Consider the following 24,408-nt stretch of genomic DNA (forward strand, 5'->3'; position numbering starts at 1 on the left):
AACTTACCGTATTATATACGGAATATGCAGCTAAAACATGGAATAAAGATTGTTGCCTGTAGAAATAAGAGTAGAAAAGGAAAACGTTATAATACTGTCTTTTGTAAGAAGAGACAGACATAAAAGTAGTGAACTTATTTTGGAAACCTGTTTCCAAAATATAATTTGTCTAGCAATAAAGAACAAGATTGACCACACTTCACAAAGATACAAGGTTCTGATTTCAAACCAACACCATATTTAGCACTTTTCTGATGTTTTACATGCTGAAAGGTTAAAAAAAAGAAATGCCTGTAATACTTTGAGAAGGCAACAGCGTCAGATCATCATTTTTACAGGCAAAGTGAAACACAGGATGGGCTACATTTCAAACACCGATTTATTCTGAATGCCAGAACTTGAACCACCCCAGACCTGATTTCTGTGCTTGCAGAACACTAACAGCTGTTCCCAATTTCAAACAGAGATGTAGAAGAGTTGAAATGCACAAAGCAGCCACCAAGGTGTCTTAATCTTGGCAAACAAAGGCTGCTACTGTCAAAGTGAAGAAAAACAGCAATTCTGACTCGACATACTATGCTCGGTCCTCCTGAGTGTACTGATTTCCAGGTACTTCAGAGGTGGAATTACAGAGAGCTTTCTGTAAAACCAATCTAATTTGTGAAGGCAGTAAGACTAAAAGCATAAAACCCAAACCAAAACAAAATTCTGCTCTTCTCAAATTGGGACATCAAAGTCATGCCAGGGAGCTCTCATAATGAGTTTTTAAACACACACCGACTTTTGGGGATCTGCTCAGGAGAGAATTTAGAAACCTGAATGCCTCCTTTCATCTATGACTACAGCTGCTATTAAACTGCTGAGGTTTGCATACTGTCCTTTCTCTGTCCAATGAAATTCTCTGTATGTCACTAACTGAATGTATAGAAATAGACATTAGCAGGTTAAATAATGAAGGCATAAGCCAAAACTGACTGTTTTCTACTGGGAAGAAGATGCATACTTGGAGAATCGTACCAAAGCATCAAGGTTATAGCATTTTTTGTTGCCCTCTTGCAGAAGTGAAGCTTGGCTATTCTTCAGTAACCAAAGCAAAGTGTAGCCTGGGGACTAGACATTAAGCTGGAATCTTATTTTACAAAGACAAACTGAAAGGTCCCAAATGTACACAGGAAGCTCCTGTGTCTTCAGTTGACCCTATGAAACCGAACATCAGAGCTCAATCTCATTCACAGTAAGGTACATTAAATAATGGTAATTTCAGTACTATTTACACCAGGTGATACCACTGAAGACCTGTAAAAGAACAGAACTTCAAAGACGTACAGTCTACTTAAAAGTCAAAGAAGCTATTGATTCACCCAGGGGACTTTTATTTCATTGCTATGTGAAATGATTCTGAATTTTTCATTGAGGCATCACTGGAAATGCATAATATATGTCCAGTAATACCAAGATCTATTCCAAGTGTGAAATTGCTTTAGGCTACCCAATTCTTTCCCGTGGATTTGGACAGCATTCTTACAACACAGCTGCAAGGGCTGGTGCTGGCTCTGCTTCTGTTAACCCCAACCTGAGGAGGTCGGAAGCTTCTGCTAACATCTAAAATGTGGGCATAAAAAATAACTGAGGCCTGGAAGCAACGCAGACATTTTTGTAGGGCACTGTGTCAGTACTGCTGAGAGGAAAAGCGCCTCAGGTACAGATGGCACCTCTCAAATATATATATACATATGTGTGTGTATATATGTGTCTATATATATGTATAGTATATATGTGTATCTGAAGGGGGCATATAGGGATGCTGGGGATGGACTCTTCATTAAGGACTGTAGTGATAGGATAAGGGGTAATGGGTTAAAACTGAAACAGGGGAAATTTAGATTGGATATAAGGAGGAAATTCTTTCCTGTGAGGGTGATGAGGCACTGGAATGGGTTGCCCAAGGAGGTTGTGAATGCTCCATCCCTGGCAGTGTTCAAGGCCAGGTTGGACAGAGCCTTGGGTGATATGGTTTAGAGCAAGGTGTCCCTGTCCATGGCAGGGGGGTTGGAACTGGATGATCTTAAGGTCCTTTCCAACCCTAACTATTCTGTGATATAAGTATACACACACACAGAGTGGCTGCACAGAACAGTTCTCCGCTTGGGAATTTCTGCTTTGGACTCCATCCTGTGTTACACCCATCAGAGAAATTCCCCATATTTAGAATTTGTCCACAGAAGAGCTAGAATAATACTCTAAGAAAACGCTTGGTTTATTATCACATTAAAGTCCACAGATCTTTTAAGTAGTACTTTTTGAAAATAGCTGACTACTGTAGAATGTGTCTTGGAAAGAAAAGGAGATTAAAAACTGAACTAATACAGTCACAGAGGGGAAAAAATACCCTCTGCATCTCAGCAGGGTGCTGATGCTGCAAGCTAGCAACAATACCAATGTTTGTATCACCACTTATTCAATTTCTAAGCATTTTTAAAGCTGACAGCTGCTTAAAATTCCTCATCCAAAACCAGCAAACCAACAAGAATTTTGAAGGAATCCCAAAGTATTAAGGCCTACATTTGTAGATAGTTAAATACTGACATATAAAATACTCTTTTATTTGGCTGTCAATTAGCTACTAGGAGAAGACAAATACAATATCCAAAGGAAGGCTAAAATCTATAAGCTATTAGGGATGCAAAGAGTTATTTTGTTTTCGAAAATAAATCTTCATTTATTAGTTTGGAATTCCCATGCTTTAGTATTTACAAGATCTGAGACTTTTTATTAAATATGAAACAAGAGGAGAACAGCTTAGGAACGGTTTTCTTTGGAATGCGACTGGCTGCCTCATAGTTAGGGGAAACTAGCTGAAGTGACTAGTTGGTTTGTGCAGTAATAACAGCAGTTACACTATCACACGTAGATAATCCAGCTCTGATAGTTTGGAGCTTACATTCAATATGCTTGAGCAGGTCAGAGAGGCTTGAGGCAGATCAGAAGGCAGTTTTAAGGCAAGCAAAGCAAAACCTTTTAATTTACTTACTTAACCCCGTATCTGTCTCGAAACATGATGTGATCTCTGTATGTTCGATTTACATCAAGATCAATTTGCCTAATATCTGGTGAAGATCTTCGCGCGTGACACTTCAATTTCTGGGAAAACAGTAAGGAACACAAATTAAGTTTAAAAATGTGAACTCTAAAACAGCAGAAACCTGCCTGACTTTACACCTATACTGAAGCATCTGCCGTTTCATAATTTAAAACACTTACTTGTAACAGCAACTCCCAAAGTAAGAGTTTTAACTTCCAAAATACATACATACAGGTTCTATGGAGGCAGAATTCACACAGTATAAATGTAAAAAGACCAATCCCATAATACACATTTTTGTGGCACACCATTCACTGCCTATATTTGAGGCTGTGTTTCAGCACTTCAAATTTCTAATTGCCGTTTCTCAGGTAGGGACATCACTGGAGAAAGACAGAAAGTGCATTTCACTCCTCAGGCACAAGAACCTAAGATGTAAGTGCTCCAGCCCAGACTTTTAGCAAATGATTCAGTGTGGTTTTCATACTTTTCCTGCCTTTTTCTCTAAGCAGAAGTAATAGCTACAGAGCTACCAGTTATTATCTAAGTATAGATAATGGACATTTCTCTAGTCATTTCCTCTGTCTTTCTGTTCTAATCCAATTCAGTTGGGGAATACCTCTACTTTAGCACTTACCTTAACGTTTTATAATTAAATCCAATTTTGCAATTGAATACTTAGGAAGCCTGAACAGGTTAGATTGCCACCTTATATTTTTGCACTTACAATAATCTTCTCTTGCCATACACTCATTCATTCTCATATCTGTCCCAAAAGCTGAGTTTGCCAGATATTTCTAGCTGGATTCAACATGGTATTTTCAAAACATTACATCTTCATAGGCTTTATTAGAGAATACCACTGACAATCTAACAGCTGAGCTCTACACATTCTATTTGAAAAAAAAACCAAAAAGGTTTAAAACCAAAACTAATTAAAACCCAGCTAAGAAATACCAAAACTAAGAAAAACAAGGGATCAAGCAGGGAACAGTGACATTCATTCAGCCTGATGAATACAACCAGAAGCTTCAGACGTATCAGGAATTACTCGTAAATCATTGAACCAACTCTAGGAAATGGGAAAAATGAAGAGCAGTAAAATGAGCTTAGTGCAAATAAACAAGCTAGAATAATATGGAATAAACTCTTTCTACTTCTCTATTTGAACTACAAATACTTCTTGTTTTACATTGAGCACTAGATGGCATTAATCATTTCTGAAGATGAATTCACCTATTTTAAAATGCTTCTAGTTTTATTCAGTATTCTATCCCACAACTACATCATTCACATGAACTCTGTTTTACCCCTCTTGGATCTGCCACTAATCTTACTGATGAAGTTAACAAAATACACTAGTCAAAGAGCAGCCTGTCAGACTAAAGAGAGAGAAATCTCTTAAGAGGAAGATTACAGATACCAAAATTTAGTTAACATCAATGCCAACATCAATCTTCTTTCATGACCGTACAAGATCCCTTGTCTACTCAGACCCAGAGTCTCAGCTCCAAAAGAAAATGCCAAAGCCAAACAAGCAATGCATTTCCTTGTAACTCTGGATGTTACTTCTTTAAAAGGTAATGAACAGTTAAATTCCTGTTTTAATTTAAACCCTCTACAATATTAAATTACCTTTCTGTTAGCTAAACTCTCCCTGTATTCCTTTAGCAGAGAGACACAATGAGGAACAGACAGACTTTTAAGGGCTTTAAATCCCCTTCTGCATGACTTACTAGCCTGCACATGAACCTCATTCTCCACTCTTGGGTCTGAAATTGAGCTCTGATGGCCATCAGCTGTATTCACACTGACAGGAAAAGTCGTTATTAGAGAAAAACTTAGAGGAACATGACCACAGTAATTCAGGGGTTGCTGAATCGGGGTAAGGATGGGGACAGATTATTTTCTTTCTATTCTAAGTAGGAGATACACTTAAGTGGTCAATTTATGCCTGTAGAATTTGGTGGAGTTAAAATCGTGTCACGACTTGCACCTCTGAGAATACAATTAAGTAACCAGACAGCGCTTTGTAACGGATATCTAAGCTTCACTTGCAGATGAGATGGTAGAAAGATAGCCAGCTTGTTCTGGCCTTCACAGGATTAAGGCACCAACCTCCATCCCCTCAGAATACTGAACTCCTCTCATTGAACCTCAGCTAACATGGCACTTCCTTAATGGTCCTTTCTCAAAGAGCTGCAGAGTCAGAGGTTTCTGTTTTCTTACTGGGACAGGGTTGGGTTTTCTTGTTTTGTTTTACTTTGCTTTTAGAAGGGCTTTTGCAAGTGCTTGAGGATGGGAAAAGTAACTGAAAGAAGATCAAATTAATTCTATGAATTACAGAAAATCAGCTGGAAAAGTGCTGTTCAATAAGTAGGCTTCTTCCTAGCTAAAACAAACAGTAAAATTCTATACAATTTCTTATCCTTTTTCTTTTAATATTACGTAACAATAAAAGCTTAATAAAGTCGGTATTCTTAGTATCTGGCATTTCTTGATTAGTATTAAGTGGAAATCCTACAAACTCACATTATAGATGTCTTTCATTTCTTCTTTCATTTTAGGGATGTCAAGTAGTAAAGACCAGACTTGCCCTCTGAACTGCTGTGGGATTCCTTTATAAATTCTGCTATGAAACTGTAAAAATAAAAAACCAAACAAATATAAATGCAGTAAGATCTACAATGGCCTGAATAAAGGAAAAGTGACACACAACACACAAGAGAGAGAAATGCAAGTACATCAATTGTCCTAGCAAAGGGATGACCTGCTGGGGACAAAGTGTTCTCCGTCTTTTGGGGGACTGAAGTGTCCAGTGACATTCGATGGGACAGGGAAAGAAATGGACACACAGACCAAAACATCATTCTGTGGAGGTTATGTTTAGGAGCCAGGGCTTTCTCATGTAGGAAGCAATCAAATTTGATACAATCAAAATTGTATCACCTCTGCTGAGCAGCACTTACTCTACAAATATTGGAAAGACTACTCCAAATTCTGTAACTTGGACCCAATAAATCAGGTTTTTTGGAACACAGTATTTCAGGACAAGCCACAGATAACTGGCTGTAACTACAAACTATTAATGGCAACAGCAAAAGACAAGCAGCAATTACTACAAAGCTTTAAACAGATTACCAATAAAAGAGGAAAAAAACCCAAAAGCATAACTGATTTTGAATTTGATTTAAAACAGTGTGCTGAAATGCAGGTATGCCTACCAACCAAACCTGAGACCACCAAAAACCCCAAGAGATGCCAATTCTAAAGTTAACAGATTCTAGATCATATTTCTCAACCATCAGGTTTTTAAATGCGTATTAAAACGTTTCCACAAGCACAAGGTATAAAAGATAGCCGTAGAAAGTGTAGCTGAAACACAGCATAACCTACAAATGCTCCATGCAATTCTTAGCTGTGAAACTGAAAAAGAAATTCCCCATTCCTGACATATTCTGTTCTGACACATAAAACTTGTCTAAAAATGGCTCATAAAGGGATAACTGAGTACCTGTGTGTAACTAGAGGTGTTATATAAACTATGAGTCTTGCCTCTGACATGCCCCTGCTCTGGCATTCGCATTCACTGGTTTGGTTCTTACTGGGCTTATCTGAAAAATCAGGAGCACTGACAACTGTCTTCCTCAGTTCTACTCCGATTTGTATCTCTATGCCGCAGCACTTCGTGCATGAAGAGCCTCTAAACAGAGGAAGGTGAAGGAGATGTCTAAAGACTTGGCTTTACACAGCCAGGAGACTCAAGATAAGCAAAGCCTCAGGGCACCTGAATCCAAGTACTTCTAAAAGCATGCCAAATAACGTTTTCATCTTTCAGGGGACATGGCCAGCAGATCTTCTTTCAAAGAAGTCCAGAGGAAGCCCACAGAGATGCTGCGAGGGCTGGAGCAGCTCTGCTCTGGAGACAGGCTGAGAGAGGTTGCATTTCTCAGCTTGGAGAAGAGAAGGCTGAAGGGAGACCTTACAGCAGCTCCAGTGCCTAAGAGGGCTGGCAAGAAAGCTGGGGAGGAACTTTTGACAATGGCATGCAGTGACAGAACAAGAAAAGAACGGCTTCAAGATGAAAGAGGGCAGATTTAGTTTAGGTGTTGGGCAGAAGCTCTTCCCTGTGAGGGTGCTGAGGCGCTGGCACAGGGTGCCCAGAGAAGCTGTGGCTGCCCCATCCCTGGCAGTGTTCAAGGCCAGGTTGGACACAGGGGCTTGGAGCAAGCTGCTCTAGTAGAAAGCATCCCTGCCCATGGCAGTGGTTGGAACCGGAGGAGCTTTAAGGCCCCTTCCAACCCAAATCAATCTGTCATTCTATGCTTCTAGGTCTAAAAAAGGAAAAAACAGAGAACTCTAACAAAGAAAAACTTTTCCAAAGTTCTGGTATTACCATTACTTTCATGATGGTACAGGAAAGAGACTTGAAAGAACAAAAGACACACAACCCCTCCCAAACAATTTGTTCTTTCCATTTAATCTACAAGGAAAGCTAGACCTTGGAAATGTCAGTTGACGAAGGTATTACTTCCTTGTATCATTTATAAAAGTTGTGTTTGCAACATCAGAAATATTTTTAAAGAAATGTCGAAATAAAGATAGGATCCTTTTTCCTTTATCACGTATTTCACACATCCACTTCTGGAACATTAATGAACATTGCCTCCTGCTGTTTGGGAGAGATCAGATCTTTGAAGGTGCCTTTAATGCCAGCAAGGATTCCTATGTGGAATTTAGAATGTGTAACTCTTACACAGGTAAGGCTAGGGCTTTTTTTCCTGTCACCTTTCCAAATATTACAAACTTGAATAAGTGCAGCAGCAATCCTGGAAGCTGTCTACAAAGAAACTAGGATGATTCAGGGAAAATTTCGCTGCTTCAGTATTATTAGGAATGCTAAAGGAGCAAGACTTCTAGAGTGAACACAGCTAAGTCAATACAGATTGTTCTGTAAGGATAAAGAACAGCTACAGTGTGACAAAGCACCCTTCTCTACAGATGCATATCCAAGCTTCAGCTCACACACAGAATTTCAGTGTGTGTCAATCCAGACACAAGGATAACTCCTTGAGAGAAAGAGGGTAATTCTGCCTTTTGAAAGCCAAGCGATACCAATCACAGTGGAGTCATCGTGAGAAGGGATTCCTGTCTCCTCGAAAGCAGAGTAAGCCAAATCCAAATTCTGAATAAATGTAGTTTTAGATCCTACTCACTGGAGGGGGGTTGGAACTAGATGATCTTAGGGTCCTTTGCAACCCAAACTATTCTATGCTCCCACTGACGTGTAGCTTTACTCCACAAATCCATGGTACAACAACAGTGTACCTAGATAGCAAACATTTCTGCCAGTTGATTATGATTTTGTAACTCGTGTTCAAACATCTCCAACAACAGTAAGGTTCTTAGTGAGGAGACCTGGTTGAAGACCAGGTTGGACAGGGCTTGGAGCAAGCTGCTCTAGTGGAAGGTGTCCCTGCCTGTGGCAGGGGGTGAAACTGGAGGAGCTTTAAGGTCCCTTCTGACCCAAACCAGTCTGGAATTCTATGAAAAATAAATTCTCAAGACAACTCTTGCTCTACATTAGTATTTTGGGAGATCAGGCGGCCCTGCTTGAGAAGGGGCTGGACGAGATGGCTTCTGGAGGTCCCTTCCAACCCCAACCATCCTGTGATGCTGCGTGATTCTGGGATTTTGTGACAATGACACGGCTGCACTGTGTGCTGGTGACTGAGGGGAGGAGATGGGGACCAATACATGGCAGCAACACTCCTGTTAATCACTCAGTCACCAGCCAGTTAAAAACATTATAAACCAGCAAACTGAGTATTAATCGAGTAACTTTACTGTAAGTACAATAATGCTGCCCTCTGCTGTCTTCTATTTCTTTAAGTAATATAAGGTGCAATATATGTCGAGAAATGCTGGGTTAGGTCTATACGATTGCAGAACCAGAATCTACTCTTCTGAATTTATAATTACTCACTCTGAATTAATAATGAAGAAGTAGAAAATTCAGCAAGTTACATTAGAATCATCGAACAGTTAGGGTTAGAAAGGACCTTAAGATCATCCAGTTCCAACCCCCCTGCCATGGGCAGGGACACCTCACACTAAACCATGCCACCCAAGGCTCTGTCCAACCTGGCCTTGAACACCACCAGGGATGGAGCATTCACAACCTCCTTGGGCAACCCATTCCAGTGCCTCACCACCCTTACAGTAAGAAACTTCTTCCTTATATCCAATCTAAACTTCCCCTGTTTCAGTTTTAACCCATTACCCCTTGTCCTGTCACTACAGTCCCTAATAAAGAGTCCCTCTCCAGCATCCCTATAGGCCCCCTTCAGATACTGGAAGGCTGCTATGAGGTCTCCACGCAGCCTTCTCTTCTCCAGGCTGAACAGTCCCAACTTTCTCAGCCTGTCTTCATATGAGAGGTGCTCCAGTCCCCTGATCATTCTTGTGGCCTCCTCTGGACTTGTTCCAACAGTTCCATGTCCTTTTTATGTTGAGGACACCAGAACTCCACACTATACTCCAAGTGAGGTCTCACGAGAGCAGAATAAAGGGGCAGGATCACCTCCTTCGACCTGCTGGTCACACTCCTTTTGATGCAGCCCAGGATACGGTTGCTTTCTGGGCTGCAAGTGCACACTGAAGCCGGCTCATGTTCATTTTCTCATCGACCAGCACCCCCAAGTCCTTCTCCTCAGGGCTGCTCTGAATCTCTTCTCTGCCCAGCCTGTAGCTGTGTCTGGGATTGCTCCAACCCAGGTGTAGGACCTTGCGCTTGGCATGGTTAAACTTCATGAGGTTGGCATCAGCCCACCTCACAAGTGTGTCAAGGTCCCTCTGGATGGCATTCCTTCCCTCCAGCGGATCAACCAAACCACACAGCTTGGGGTCATCGGCAAACTTGCTGAGGGCGCACTCAATCCCACTGTCCCTGTCAGTGACAGAGATGTTAAACAAGACTGGTTCCAACACCGATCCCTGAGGGACACCACTCGTTACTGGTCTCCAGCCGGACATTGAGCCATTGACCACAACTCTGTGTGCGGCCATCCAGCCAGTTCTTTATCCACTGAGTGGTCCATCCATCAAATTGATGTCTCTCCAATTTAGAGACAAGGATGTCACATGGGGCAGTGTCGAACGCTTTGCACACAAATCCAAACAAGTTCCTGGACAAGAAATGAGGCCACTATCACACAGTCTGAAGAGTAGGAATTGGCATTCCTACTGCTGCAAGATGTAAAACTGGTTTTCTTGAAAGTTTGACTTTCTCAGTTATGTTAGGAAGCACTAGCACCAGAGGGACTCTGCCACCTCAAAAAGAATCTTAGGAATTAAACTCTGAAGCTCACAAGAAAGTATATTCATAATGAAAAGGAAGTATATTTATAAAGGTTGCTGCCTTTAGAGGTTCTTCAGCTTCTGTGGGTTGCATAAAAGGAAGAAGACGTGCAAATACAAGAGTTGCTCTATCTCATTCAAAAAAATCTCAGGAATGCCAAGAGGATTCTTCATTAAGTCTCTGTGTTCAGACTCCAGACTAAGTGGAGACTTTATGATTATATACTGTGTGAATGCCAGAGCAGCTGGAAATTGCAGCTACCCTGATTGTCTCTCTTCTTCCTTTCCCTCTCAATTTAGACAACTTCAATCACAGACAGATGAAGGCAGTCAGTGAAAGATGGAAATGCTTCGATGGAAAGACTCAAATGGGAATATAACATCTAACAGTTTTATTTAATCTTTCCTGAAAGTTATGATCATACTAAGCCAGGAAGGATTTACTGTCTGCTTGATTGTACCCTGGATTGTTAAGCAGTAAAATACAAATAGGAAATAAAAGCATAAGCTAGAGAAAGACCACAGTGGAACACAAACTTTGTTGCTCTATGACACTCCCTGCATTAGAAAGGGCTGATAGAGAGATGAAAGCTTTGTTTTGACAAATATGAATCCTACAAAGACACAAGGGCAGTTACTCACTTCAGAGACTAGCATCTGTAAGAATCATGATGACCCCAACTGAAAAGATGCTGAAATAATCATACAGGAATCAAGGAGTTTTAGACACAAAGAAGCCAGGCAAAAACAGCAGGAGGCCTGGATGGATGAACATGGAGCTCCTGTACAAACCCCAACACAAAAAGGAAGCCTACAGAGGGTGGAAGCAAGCACAGGTAGCCTGAGAGGAACAGAATAAATTGTCTGAGCAGCCAGGGATCTGGATACGAAAGCTAAAGCCCTGGTAGACTTAAAGCTGGCCAGGGATGTCAAGAGCAGCAAGAAAAGATTCTACATGTATGTCAGTGGTAAAATGAAGACTAGGGGAAATGTGGGCCTTCTCTGAAGGTAGCAAGCAAATGCTCCACAGGGAGGCAGGCCAAGGCAGGGACTGGAAGAATGAAGAACCTCCCACTGCAGGAGATATTTAAAAGAATGGGGAAGTGGTTGAGCTATTACCAACACCCCTTTACTTTAATTAGGTTTAAGCTCAGAAGCTCTAATGGGGAAAGAGTGTGAAGTTCCTGGTACTCCCCTCTTGAGATATTCTGCACTAAGGATCAGGGGAGACGTAAACTGAAGTATCTCACACGCACACACACATCAGTGTGTTAATGTTTTTTCATTAATTCTTCCTGTGAAGTTATGACAGAAAAAGTAGGGAAGCAGCCTACAGGCAGTTCTGCAAGAGTATTAAATGAAAACTGTATTTTGCAATTAAGCATAACATCATCAAGTGTATGGATTCACTTACAGTATGTGTGCAGTATAAACAGATTTCTTCAAGCCAAAACTCTCTCAGTTGCATGTATGAGGTCTCAAGTCCTATACTTTGTACGTACTTGCTCTATCCCTGGGACCACCATCTTCTCTGACTCTCCCTTGCTCTCTTGTGAAGAACACAATTATCTCTCAAGTATTCCATTCTCCAAAACCAAGCCATCACTACAATTATAACCTATAACCTTACAACAGTATTGCTGCAGTCTTCCCTTCAGTGCTGTTTCTAAACGGCGCTGATTTCAGGGGCAATATAACTGCACAGAAACCATGCCAGTGTCAGCTGAAGTGAGTCCTTTAAGATACAGGCTGTTCATTTTCTTTACCAATTTGTCCCTCTAGTGTTAACCACTTTATCCAACCAAATGAAGACAAGAAAGCAGGAGTCAGGAACTGTTCGTGCAACTACTGCTTCTGTGCTTCAAGAAGATAAGCATGGAAAGCTGGTGCATTCTTCCAACAAACTTTCAGATCAAAACTATCTTGATCTGTGAGTTTTGTACAATCCTGAGAATAACACCTGGTTTTCCATACACAGCAGTGACAAATAATGCCTGAGCTTCCACTGGGAGGAGGCTGATTCTTTCCGCTGCATGTTCTGTTTCACTTACCACACCAGATGTGAGAAGGAATAGGGAAAACACTCTTGTTTTTAAAGACTTGTGTGCTCCACCAGTGTTCAACAATCAGTGGGAATTTTTCCTAGCCTCAAGTGCAGTTCATCCCCTTCATGAACATACCGAATTATTCCTGCCACTATTTATAGCTCAGCCTATAATTTGTTACATCAACTGAAACTCTTTCAGCTCAGCTGACCTGCTGTACCTTCTGCATGCTTGGTGAATAGAGGATTATTGAGTTAAGTCAGTGTACCACGGACTGATGTCACCGATGGCTGACGAGGAAGACCTCTACTGCTTAGACAACATGTAGCTATTGTGTCCCCGAAAGATGTACTTAACATTCTCTGTACAAACAAAGTAGCTGTCACACAGGCTTTTTTATCACCTCTTTGACATGAGAACATACTTGGTCTTCAAAAGTCACACAACTGCCACAGTAAAACAAAGCCACAAGTCTTCCGACCTCAAGCTTCTCCTCCCAGAGGAGCTGACGGGACAGAAAGAAGGATTATGATAAAAAATTAGGAAACAAATTATTGCTTTTTCATGCACTCACTTGATATTTTAAGAAAAGGAATTTGCTAACTTCTTAGTTAGACCCTGAAAAACAACAACCACTGGCTTTGGTATTTTTAACGGAAGCAAAGAGCAAGATGTAGCTACTGGTCTCAAAACCAAAGGTAGTAAGCAGGCAGGATGAGTAGGGGATATGGTGAATAAATCTCTTCCTCTACTTGAACTCTAGTAGCTCAGTTCCCTGCTTATCAGGCTAACAAGCATTGTGGTCTCAATTTCTCCCTTTAAAGTTTTCCACTGTGCACAGATAACTTACTAAAACAAAAGGCTAGTAAGTGAGTAAGCTCAGGCTGCAGGCCAGTCATCCAGGACTAACCTAGGATGGAACAGCCGACCTCCAGTCCTCAGCAAAACACAGTTGGATCAGCAGCATGAAAAAATACCAACAGAAACCCCATCAGAAAATGCAAGTTTTAAGCCCTACTGAGGAGAAGAGGAAATCTGAACTTTGGAACCTCATGTTCTGTATGCGTTAGCCACCAAACGGACACACGAACAGTTATGAAAACCTTCCCAGAACAGAGTGTTGGGAATGCAGCCTCTCCAGCAAGCTTCTTCCCAACTGAAATGCCTCCACAATTTTAAGATGACCAAGACTATAACTTCAGCAAATAACTTACTCACATGAAAATGCCTAGATTTTAAAGCAAGTAAGAGCACTTAGCATGCCTAACATAGCCCACTGTTCACCATTACCCTCAGACCACTATTTATTCTCTGAACAGGATAAAAATACTTTTGTAACTAAAAATCCCCAAAGCAATTTAAGGATTACTATTAATGGGCAATTCACCTCCTTAAAATTCCCCACGGAAAATCACTTTACTCTTTTTCTGTTTTGTTTCTAGAAGTCAAGAACTGCTGCAGCACTGCTGGGCACTGTTGAGTAGCTGCCTGCAGGTTTCAGTTCTTTCATTTGATTTCAGAATAAAAAAGCCCACCAAGGTCTAAAATGTCCTATTCCAGTTATAGCATCAACAAAAAAAACCCACTTCTTTTGAAGATTAGGAATGCTGAGTTGCTTTTTATTCACATTTAAACCAGATTTATCCCAAAGGGTACAGGGCATGGAATGGCTTCCTGTACTTTTTCCCTTCTAAATTACTCAGTACAACTCTCCTTTTAACAAAACAACCAGGTATCTTGGGATATCCTAATATATCTGTGCTGGCAAGCATGATAATTTAAATATCTCTCTATATATAGAAATTTAAATTATATGCCCCATGTTACAACATGTTACTTGGAGAGTTACTCAAGGTGGTTTTCGCTGATCCATGCTGTAACCTATCCTAGGCCCTCCAGTAAACCCGGGCTGCAAAAGAAGAGGAAAATAAGAGGGCAGGAAGTTGGAAACCCTGGAAGAGAAGAAGATCAGTAATAAAAAGCCTCATAGATCTTAGTAAGATGCCATCACTAACTCAAAGGAGTAACTGTAAATTTGAATATTAATCATTAATATGAAGTAATAAAGAAAAGGTAAAGTTAAAATTCATAACCCCTGAAAGGGGATTTATGACTCCTGAAGAGCTCAACTATACTCATTTAAAGGTGGCCCCTCTTTCTGACTTTTTCCTCTTTCACATTCTCAAAACCTAAATCAAACACAACTTCCAGCTCTCTGCAGGACAACACAAGCAGGTCTGACACTTCTGCTCCCCAGATTATTTTGCAGACATGAACACTTGCAGCACTGTCTGCAGTTTTGGTGTCCTCATCATAAAAAGGACATGGATCTGTTGGAACAAGTCCAGAGGAGGCCACGAGGATGATCAGGGGACTGGAGCACCTCCTGTATGAAGAGAGGCTGAGAAAGTTGGGGCTGTTCAGCCTGGAGAAGAGAAGGCTGCGTGGAGACCTCAGAGCAGCTGTCAGTGTCTGAAGGGGGATACAAGGATGCTGGAGAGGGACTCTTCATCAGGGACTGTAGTGATAGGACAAGGGGTGATGGGTTCAAAATGAAACAGGGGAAGTTCAGGTTAGATCTAAGGAAGAAGTTCTTACCTGTGAGGGTGCTGAGGCGCTGGAACAGGTTGCCCAAAGCAGTGGTAAATGCTCCATCCCTGGCAGTGTTCAAGGCCAGACCAGACACAGCCTTGGGCAACATGGTCTGGTTTGAGGTGTCCCTGACCATGGCAGGGGGGTTGGAACTGGATGAGCTTAAGGTCCTTTCCAACCCAAACCATTTTATGATTCTGTGCTGTGTGATCCCAGTTCCCACAGTCCAGCAGTGCAGCACAGAATTATCACTATTAATATGCTAAGAGAGCCCACGCATTATTGCCTTTAGAAATTCCTTGCATTTGACCACCAGTTTTGTTGGGCTATTATATATTATTGCACTTTGGAAAAATAAAAAGCTTTTTGCTTTCAGTGTAGGGTGTTGTGGGCCTTTTTTTCCAGATCTCATAAACAAAGAATCTAATTTAAGGTTATACATTCATTCAGATGTGACAGCTAATGAAAGAAAGCACACATAACTTTACCTTGTCACTGTTCTTGTATTTTTCCCAGCTTTTCAGCATCTTCACCCATTTTGTAGTCCTTTCAATTTCAAGGTGCTTTTGCTGAAAAGAAATTAAAAAGTTTTTAATCTTTCCAAAATGAATACATTTCAAATTATGATTTTCTAAAACTATTGTGAAAAAGTTTAGCACAGCATCATCAACTCCTTATGTAGTCATCTAAGAACAGCAACAAAGAGTAACATCGGTTCACTTAAAAGAGCCAATCCAAAATCAAGCGGAAACCCTTGTTTTCAGCTCTACGTAAGGAACTGTATTTTGTAAGAAGAGTTTAACTACAAGATTTATAAAAGTTTTTTCTCCTACACATTTTAGGCAAGTACAAAAACCTGCAATTTTTTTTCCTACTTGGTAAATTTTCAGTGATCACACAAAACATCCCTACTTAAAAAGCACAAAGAACACGAACGAAAACAAGTGGATGCAAGAGCAACGGTGCAGGAGCAGAAGTGGGACCAAGCTCTAATTCTGGGCATTAAGAGCAAGAAAGCCTTGCTGTAATTCTCATCCTTGGCTTGCTACATTTTTCCTAAGTGGCTCCATACCCAACATCAAGGATTTCTTCTAAAGGTGAGATCTACTTGCTTAAATTCTATTACTGACAAGAGGGTTTCAGCAACAAGGTGATAAAATGAGAAATCAAACCAAAACAAACTCCATCTTCTCAAAATAAATACTTATATTAAGTAGTATAACAAGTAACATAATAAAAATGTGAATTCCACACGTTATTTATATTATAGTTTTAAAAGCACAGGACAATCCTATTGCCTTAAAGGCCATCCTGCCTATGAAAACCTTGCTACAGCTGCCATCAATTTCTTGAACTTGGGAACCAAAAAAACTTGATAAGAAGCTTTTTAGTATGTATTTCACATGCTGTAAAGTAGTGGAGGTGTCTCTGATTATATATATTATATATATGATTTTATATATTATATATAATTAGATATATATTATATATTAAAAAGTTAACTATTAACTATACTTTTAATTTTCTTTTAAAATTACACTTTTCAACTCTTTTTTGGAGCTGAGGATCCACACTGGAAAAGCTAAAGCAGAAAAATGTACATGTGTGGCTATTGCCTTCTCTTCAGAGATGAATACAGACAGGGGGCTTTGTAAAGGACAGCTCCCCTCCACGTCCAACTTCAAATCCAGGGCTTAATCAAGACAGAAAAGATACTATGTTTCATATGTTTAGTGATGCAACCTGGTAATAATGTAAGAGTTTAATTTCAAAGCTCTGCAGGATACTGCAAACTTATTAATACTTCCATTAAGTATTCATTAAGTCAACTTGTGGGGGAAAAAGAGACAAAAAAATTACTACTTATTGTCTCAATAGAATTCTAATTTGACTTCCAGCTTTTACTCATCAGAATTGGTACATTCTTTCTGGGGTATCAATGCAATGAAATAGGCAAAGGAATTCTTCAACCCAGGAGCCCAAAGCCTTGCACTTGCAGAAATACAACTTGATGACTGCTGCGGTCCAGCCCAACCATGATTCACTCCACGAAGTGTCCTCGAAATATGCTGGTTTAGGGTTTTTAAGTTGTTCTTATTTGAATCCAACTGACGGGAGCCTGACACAAAGTTATGGGGAAAGAAGTGCCTCTACTCTTTCAACCTTAACTTACCTAACTATTCGTGCTGCAATCAACTGCCCACATTCTTGTTCAGGTTCCATGCCACGAATGGTAATAGCTCAGCCACTTACCTATTTTTGATTATTTAATTAAAACACTTTTCCTAAGAGTTATTTTAAAGGGGACCTGTGGAAAAACTACCAAAACCTGCTGCTTCCCAAATTTCACAAGTTTCACAACACTGTGATTCTCCCCCACACTCACAACCTCTCTAAGAAATAAGCTTTTTTAACATCTCTTCAAGCGGATGTTCTCCAGGCATAGTTTAGATTGCAGGAATAACACTGGTATCAAGCCAGGAAAGGTCTCTGCCCTCAACATGTTGTTCAAATAATCTGCAAGAAAAATAAAACCCAATCGGCTCCCACAGTCTTTTTGTTTGTATGTTTGATCTGGTTTCATGGGTTTTGTTCTTTCAAGACTGCAGTTCACTTCATTCATAGGTTTGTTCAAGCTTTTAAGTCTCCTGTGTCATTTTATCCTAGTTCTCAAGTGATGATACTGTAGTCAAAATAGCAATTATTTCTGTGTTCAGTGGCTGAAAACTTTTAACTAGTTTATGCTCACTTTCATGTCTAACAGATGCAACACTGGAACCATGGACAGATCTGACACAGGTCACTGCAGAGCAGAGCGATGCTGCTGCTGCTCTATCAGGCAAGTTCCATGTAGCTGTCACCAAAAAAAGAATAAATCCATTTATTTACCTTCTGAGTACATTTTACACTTTGAAGCAATTTTGCCACTGGCAATAACAGAATCCCCAACTAAAGCAAAGAAGGTTTCTTTCTCCCGTGTCAGTAAATAACACACTACTGAAAGCGTGAAGTTGGGTTGGCAAGCATCCGTCTTCCATGCAGCACTCTATCTTCCTGGAGATCAAGTGTGCTGGAGATAAGGTTTAACGCAATGCTTCAGCAGAAGCCTCAGACAAAACCAGAACTCACTGAACTGTTCCTGGAGAATTTGTAATAAAGTAAACTAAGGAAAACCAAACGAACTGAAAATTACCTACAAAACATTCCATAGCACTTCAACAACAGTCACACACAGACCCAAGATTTCCTGAGGTCAGCTCTCTCTCTGCTTGTCTCCTCTAGCTGATCTTTCCTCCCCTTGTTTTACCTCAAATGTGCTGCATGGTTAACCTAAAGGATAAGTTATCCATGATGCAGGAAAATGATTCAATGCATTTAAGTCACCAAGCACCAAGCAGGGTAATGAAGCATCAAAACTGCCTTGCATTCGCTGTAATAATGCTTCTAGAAGTATTGCACATGTAAATACACAAGCAGAAAACCCATCTTAAACCCTTTACACTAGAGGGTACACGAAGAACAGAGATTCAAAATTCATAAGGACACAACAATTCTTTACAGAAGTAGCAAACTAAATGAAAACATGGCTTAGGAATATCTTTTAAAATTCAGAAGTAAGGCAAAAGGAAAACATAAACAGTTCCACCAAGTAAATGCCTTTAAAATATAGTGCACAGAAAGCTTTTAGCCTTAGCCTATGTTAACATGACAGATGAATTACCCTGTTAGTGGTATCTTGAACACTGTAAATATCCAAACACAGCTGACAGACAGCAGATAAACCTCAAACCAGCAGAGGTCAGGGCATCACCAGGAGTAGAGCCAGGAGTCTAACACAGGAGTGTTACTGCATGATTACAAGACAGCACTAGATTTGCAATTTAACATAGATTCAATAAATACAGTTTCTATGCTGACATTCTGTCTGAGACAGCACAAACAGAATATGAGACAGAGAAATGAGACACTATTTTCCCCCCAACAATTTAAAGCTACCTACAAAGCCACAGTGAATCAGAGCTTTAGTACACATACACCACAGTAACTGCAAGCTGCCTGATGTATGCTCATAGACTCACCCCCTGCCGCGTCCTTCTGATGGAAATGAAATTCTATGCACACTCACTATGTTATTAAGTGTAATGAAACATCACAGGAAAACCAACTATTTCAGGCTGTGTACACAGAAACATGCGAGAACCAAGGCAGAACAAAAGGGACTCAGAAGTTCCCTTCCTTTATGAGAAGTGTTTCTTACCAGCCCTATAATGAAACTCCAAATAACTCATTTTCAGAAGCGCTCCTACTCAACACCCAGGGAGCTGAGCTGCCTTGGAACAAGTCATTCCATCCCTCTTCCATGCCATCTACTGATTTGTGCAGCCAAAAGGACTAACTGATGATACAGAAGATCAATATGGGACAAACAAGAATAACCTGATCTGGTCTTGGCTATAACTATGGAGCTGACAGACCAAGGAGAAATACCAATAGTAACTAGGCCCAGACAAGTAGAAATTCAGTTCCAGATAATTTTAATAAAAGCTTTCCACGTTCCCAAAGCCTCAGATCCCAAACTTCTCCAACACCCTCCACCAGCAGCAGGATGTTTGGACTAGGGCCTGCACCAGCTGCTGCCAGGTCTCCCATGTCCATATATGTGTGTCTCATCAACTTAGCAAGAGGTCATTAAGTTTCAGTGGCAGCCAGGATATTTGTCACCATTTCCCAAACCAGAAAAGCGTGCTTCACTCCTCAGGGGACAGACACCTACACATCAGCATCAACGCCACCACCTCACTTGGACAATCCATCCACCCAGCACAGCTGGTGACAGCTCACAGCACAGAGACAATAGCTCCCTCAGGACAGAGCTGGGTGTGCTCTCTTCAGGAGCTCTGTTTCCTTTACTAGATCATACAATGGGTGAGGAAAGCTCGCATCTCATTGCAACTAGTAACTCTAAGCTTGTGCAGGCCCCAAGGGATCTGTGGGTGAGTTAACATGGCCTTGAGGACCACAATGCTTATGGGATTCAGAACATGTTTCTTTGGGAATGCAAACTACTAAATGCTTCATCTCCTCATTTCACAGGGATTTGTGTGAAGAGAGTGATAAACCAGTAAATGTTCACTTCCTAGTCAAAAAGCTGGACGCCAATGGTCTTACCTTTTCTGCCGCTGCATCATGGACAGGAAGCTCCTGTGGACTGAAAACAAAGAGTTCACATTACTCTTGGGTCATCTTGGCACAAAATCATTTCTGCATAGGTCTTACAAGTAATCATTTACAGTAGCAACATGTAATAATGAACAAACAAGAACTCAGATCTTTAGGGAACTAAGACAATGACACACAGGAGGCCCTGGGATTTATTTTGGGGACACAGTAAAACAATATCCAGAACTAGAACTATTTCAATCTTAAACCTTCTAAATCAAAGCAGTTGCACAGCTTCAAAAGACAAGGACATAAGTCTGTTTTCTTCTTTTGGAGAAGCACACTGTGCTGTACTACTGAACTGAAACCTAAGTGGTGTTTTTGTTGTGTTTATTAAACCATACTACTGAAACACCCCTAAAATGGTTTCTTTCTTTACTACTGTGCCCTATCCAAGGCACTGAGACTCTGCTTGACTTAATTTCAATTTTCTCAAAACTCTATAAAACTTACTCTGACTAACAGGGAGGACATGGTAGATGCTTTATTAACATCTAAAAATACATTCCTTTCACTTCATGTCCTAACTCTAAAAAGGCAGGTCACGAATTGGAAGCTGGAAAAGCAGCCATTGAACAGATATATTTTCCAGCTTTGTATTATTCTGTTTCATTCTGAGGGCTCCAACTTGTATTTTTCTTATCAAAGAAACTTTTCTTAGCAAAAGTAACCAGACCACTTTGATGCCCAAGCAGGCTGCCTTCCTTCACCTGCATCATCTGCAGCTCCTCAGAACACAGGTAAATAGCCAGGTTTCAACCTCTTTCTGCTATACAAATGAAGTAACAAACCAACAAAACCCTGCCTAAAAGGGACTAAAAAGCAGATACTACACGAGATTCTTGATAAAAGAAAATAATAATTCTACTGTGTTTTGATATTATAAAAGGAATTCCTATCCACATCACTGTACCTTTCTAAAGAGAGTACATTAAACACCAGTATCTTAGACCCGTATCAAATCTGTACAAGGGTGAAAAACACACCGAGCAAGGCTACAAAAGTAGTTGCTGCTGCAGTCAATGTAAGAACAGTCTGATGCAAAACGCTTGAATTTTATTTGACCTCATTTATTTCATTTAAAAGATGCAGTTTCAGATTCAGAAGTTATAGCTGAATAAAGAAACCTGTTTGAATTACTTCATCTAATGGAAACGCTTGTTCCAATCAACGCATTTGCCAAGACCACACACACAAAAGTCAAAATTTCCAGTGATCAGCCTAGAAACTTAAAAAATCCAAAAGAGCATTCATAGCATCCCAGATTGGTTTGGGTTGGAAGGGACCTTAAAGCTCATTCAGTTCCAAGCATCCCTTCCACTGGAGCAGCTTGCTCCAAGCCCCTGTGTCCAACCTGGCCCTGAGCACTGCCAGGGATGGGGCAGCCACAGCTTCTCTGGGCACCTTGTGCCAGCGCCTCAGCACCCTCACAGGGAAAAGCTTCTGCCTAAGAGCTCAGCTCAGTCTCCCCTCGGGCAGGTTAAAGCCACTGTGTTCCTTCTGAACACCATCGCAAAAAGCACAATCTGCTCATTTAGAAGCACTTCCCAAGTACCTGAAAGTTTTCTTGACAAACAACATCAAAATACAAAAAATGTGATTAACATTTAACACGCTACAAATAGCCTGTTCTCAAGCTGTAAATGCTGTAAGGTTATGGTATTGTGCACACTGCCATATAACTAAACAAACTGAAGGTAGGCCCTTCGTATGCCAAACAACAGCTAGAAATTAAGCTTATTTAAACAGAAGTGAAAACATCTAGCAAAGGGGAAGAAAAAAATCCAATTTATTAATCTGCTTGGGGTGAGCTGTCATTTGCTTTGGTTTTCCGTACAAAGATTGCTAAATTCTTCACTTCTTTAGGGCCAGCTGCAGGAGCTGTCACCTCACCAGAAGCCTCTCTGACAAGACGACAAATGTACAGCAGCCTCATTCTTCATGGCCCTACAAGATCACATCGGCAGCCGGCTGCACACACAAGAAGCTCTTTTTCCTCCAGTGCTGCCAGCAGCTTGCAAGACACCGGTCGGATGGCTCCGCATCCCTACGGATTCACACCGGACACCGCAACTCCTCTGCTTAACTGGTATCACTTGGCAGGTTATCTTCACATTTCCTAATCTGGCATGCAAGTGAATCACATGAGAAGTTAATCAGATCTCATTTTATCACAAAGAATGGACTGCAATGATTTATTAAGGAGCTGCTCTCTGCTAATTTCATAAGTTAGCATCGATGTGCAAACTGAATCTACCCAGCAGTGAAAGAAGGCTCCTTTGTCCTGGGAAGCAGACACCACACTCCCTCGCTAAACTAACCCAGCAGCAAACATCTGACCACATTCCTCATTATTTCTTCAGCTGCACAGCTATGCACTAACACCACATACCTGTGCATTTCCAGCACGGAAATTCCACAGGAGCACATTAAACCAGCCCCATGGTTTTATTCCCCCTAAATGCTGCTGGCAGCTGAGCACCAGGAAAAGAGCACAAAAGCCAAGTGAGTTGCCACGGGCTGCTCAGTAACTCACTGAACTGGAATGCAGGAGTTCCTGGAGATCTTCCTCTCAGTTAACTAGCTCACACTCCCTACACCCATGTACTCACATAGTATTCTGCAAGGACTCAGGAAAAGGAACAGTGGGCAAACAAACTCTCCCAAGCCCCTAAAGATACTTTAAATAAATACATTTCCATTCAGTGTATGTATTTTCTATGCAAAAGAACTTTATAGATTCATTTAGTGAAAAGGATAAGGTGGGATCAGACACAAATCAATTCACATCTATGCACCAATGCAATTTTATTGTACCTTTTTTCTTTATAACGACGAACCGTCCCCCTTCCTTCCCCAGCCTAGCCAATCCAATACTATTATACCTTCATTATTTCTTTTAATGCTGAATCTTTTCCCACCATCCCCAGACTATTTAAAGTTGTTTTTATCTGTGTACTTTACCAAGTAATAATGTGAACTAGTAAACATTAATGTAATATGGACACATCCTGCCCTAAGATGACTGCTCGACTTTTAACAGCTAAAGTAATACTCATTTAGGGGATACAGAGAAGATGAGCAAGACTGATTAATGTAAATAGCTTGGAATCATCCAACAGTTGATATACAAGAGAGGAGTCACAGACACCATTTAACTGAACTCACGGAAGTAAGGTCTCACTTAACAGAAACAGAATCTTAACACTCTGTTCTCCACAAGAAAGAAAGATCCAGACTAGGTAAATTCACCCATTGAATCACATAGGAATTAAGATTCATTACGCATGGAATGCACCTCTGTCCCAGGCACAAGGGCTGCAGCCTCCCACCTGCGTGCTGGGCAGCCCACACTGTGACCTAAGGGCAGTTTAAAAGGGCTCCATCACTGCCAAGCAGCTCTGGTGGTGCAGCATTATGAGAAAGGTCTGAACATGTTGTCTACAGGTTTGTAGCCTTAAACCTGCCTTTGTCATTAAATTCACTGAACAAACTGGATACTCGCTCCCCATGAAACAATTCCGAAGACTGTCAGATCCAAGATAAACTTCAGTATGTGAATTTTATGTGCAATAAAACCTCCCATAATTTCAGGCAAACACACACATGATCTGTTGAATTTATCACACACACAAAGACACTAATGCACATAGTCCATTGATCTTTAACACACGTAAGATGCGATGTCAGACAGACAATACTGGTACACAGTAAACCAGGGATATAGCAAGACTGGGGTGTACTGAGGGATGAATGAGCCTCAATCTTGACTTTCAGGAAATCAAAACTTTGATCCCTGGAAGATGTGGCAAGCTTGACTCTATGGGACAGGCCATTTCTCCTTTAGTCAGTCATGGGATTGGCTTTTTAGTAGGGCCTGTAGCAAGAGGACAAGGGGTGATGATTTTAAACTGAAAGAGGGCAGATTCACATGAGGAATAACTTTTATGATGAGGGTAGTGAAACACTGGAACAAGTTGTCCAGAGAAACTGAGGCTGCCCCATCCCTAGAAACATTAAAGGTCAGGTTGGATGGGGCGCTGGGCACCATGATCTAATTAAAGATGTTACTGCTCATGGCAGAGGAGCTGGACTAGGTGACCTTTAAAG

At 40.9% G+C, this 24,408-nt stretch overlaps 1 protein-coding gene across 3 annotated transcripts in view; it reads right to left on the bottom strand.

The window, feature by feature from the left end:
- The window catches only part of USP6NL (USP6 N-terminal like), a 97,706-nt gene that overhangs the window by 24,772 nt on the left and 48,526 nt on the right, over positions 1-24,408 (bottom strand). For all 3 annotated transcript variants that reach the window (XM_061346198.1, XM_061346197.1, XM_061346200.1), the window contains exons 4-8: positions 20,248-20,287; positions 15,567-15,647; positions 5,615-5,722; positions 3,032-3,141; positions 8-56 (exon numbers count right to left, since the gene is read on the bottom strand). In XM_061346198.1, the coding sequence (XP_061202182.1) occupies positions 8-56; positions 3,032-3,141; positions 5,615-5,722; positions 15,567-15,647; positions 20,248-20,287 (388 nt within the window). The remainder of the gene's footprint in view (positions 1-7; positions 57-3,031; positions 3,142-5,614; positions 5,723-15,566; positions 15,648-20,247; positions 20,288-24,408) is intronic.

The sequence above is a fragment of the Neopsephotus bourkii genome, unplaced genomic scaffold (assembly GCF_033783945.1).
Source record: "Neopsephotus bourkii isolate Nb327-2 ecotype Australia unplaced genomic scaffold, CSIRO-AGI_Nbou_v1 NB_266, whole genome shotgun sequence".
In the NCBI taxonomy this organism is placed as follows: Eukaryota; Metazoa; Chordata; class Aves; order Psittaciformes; family Psittacidae; genus Neopsephotus; species Neopsephotus bourkii.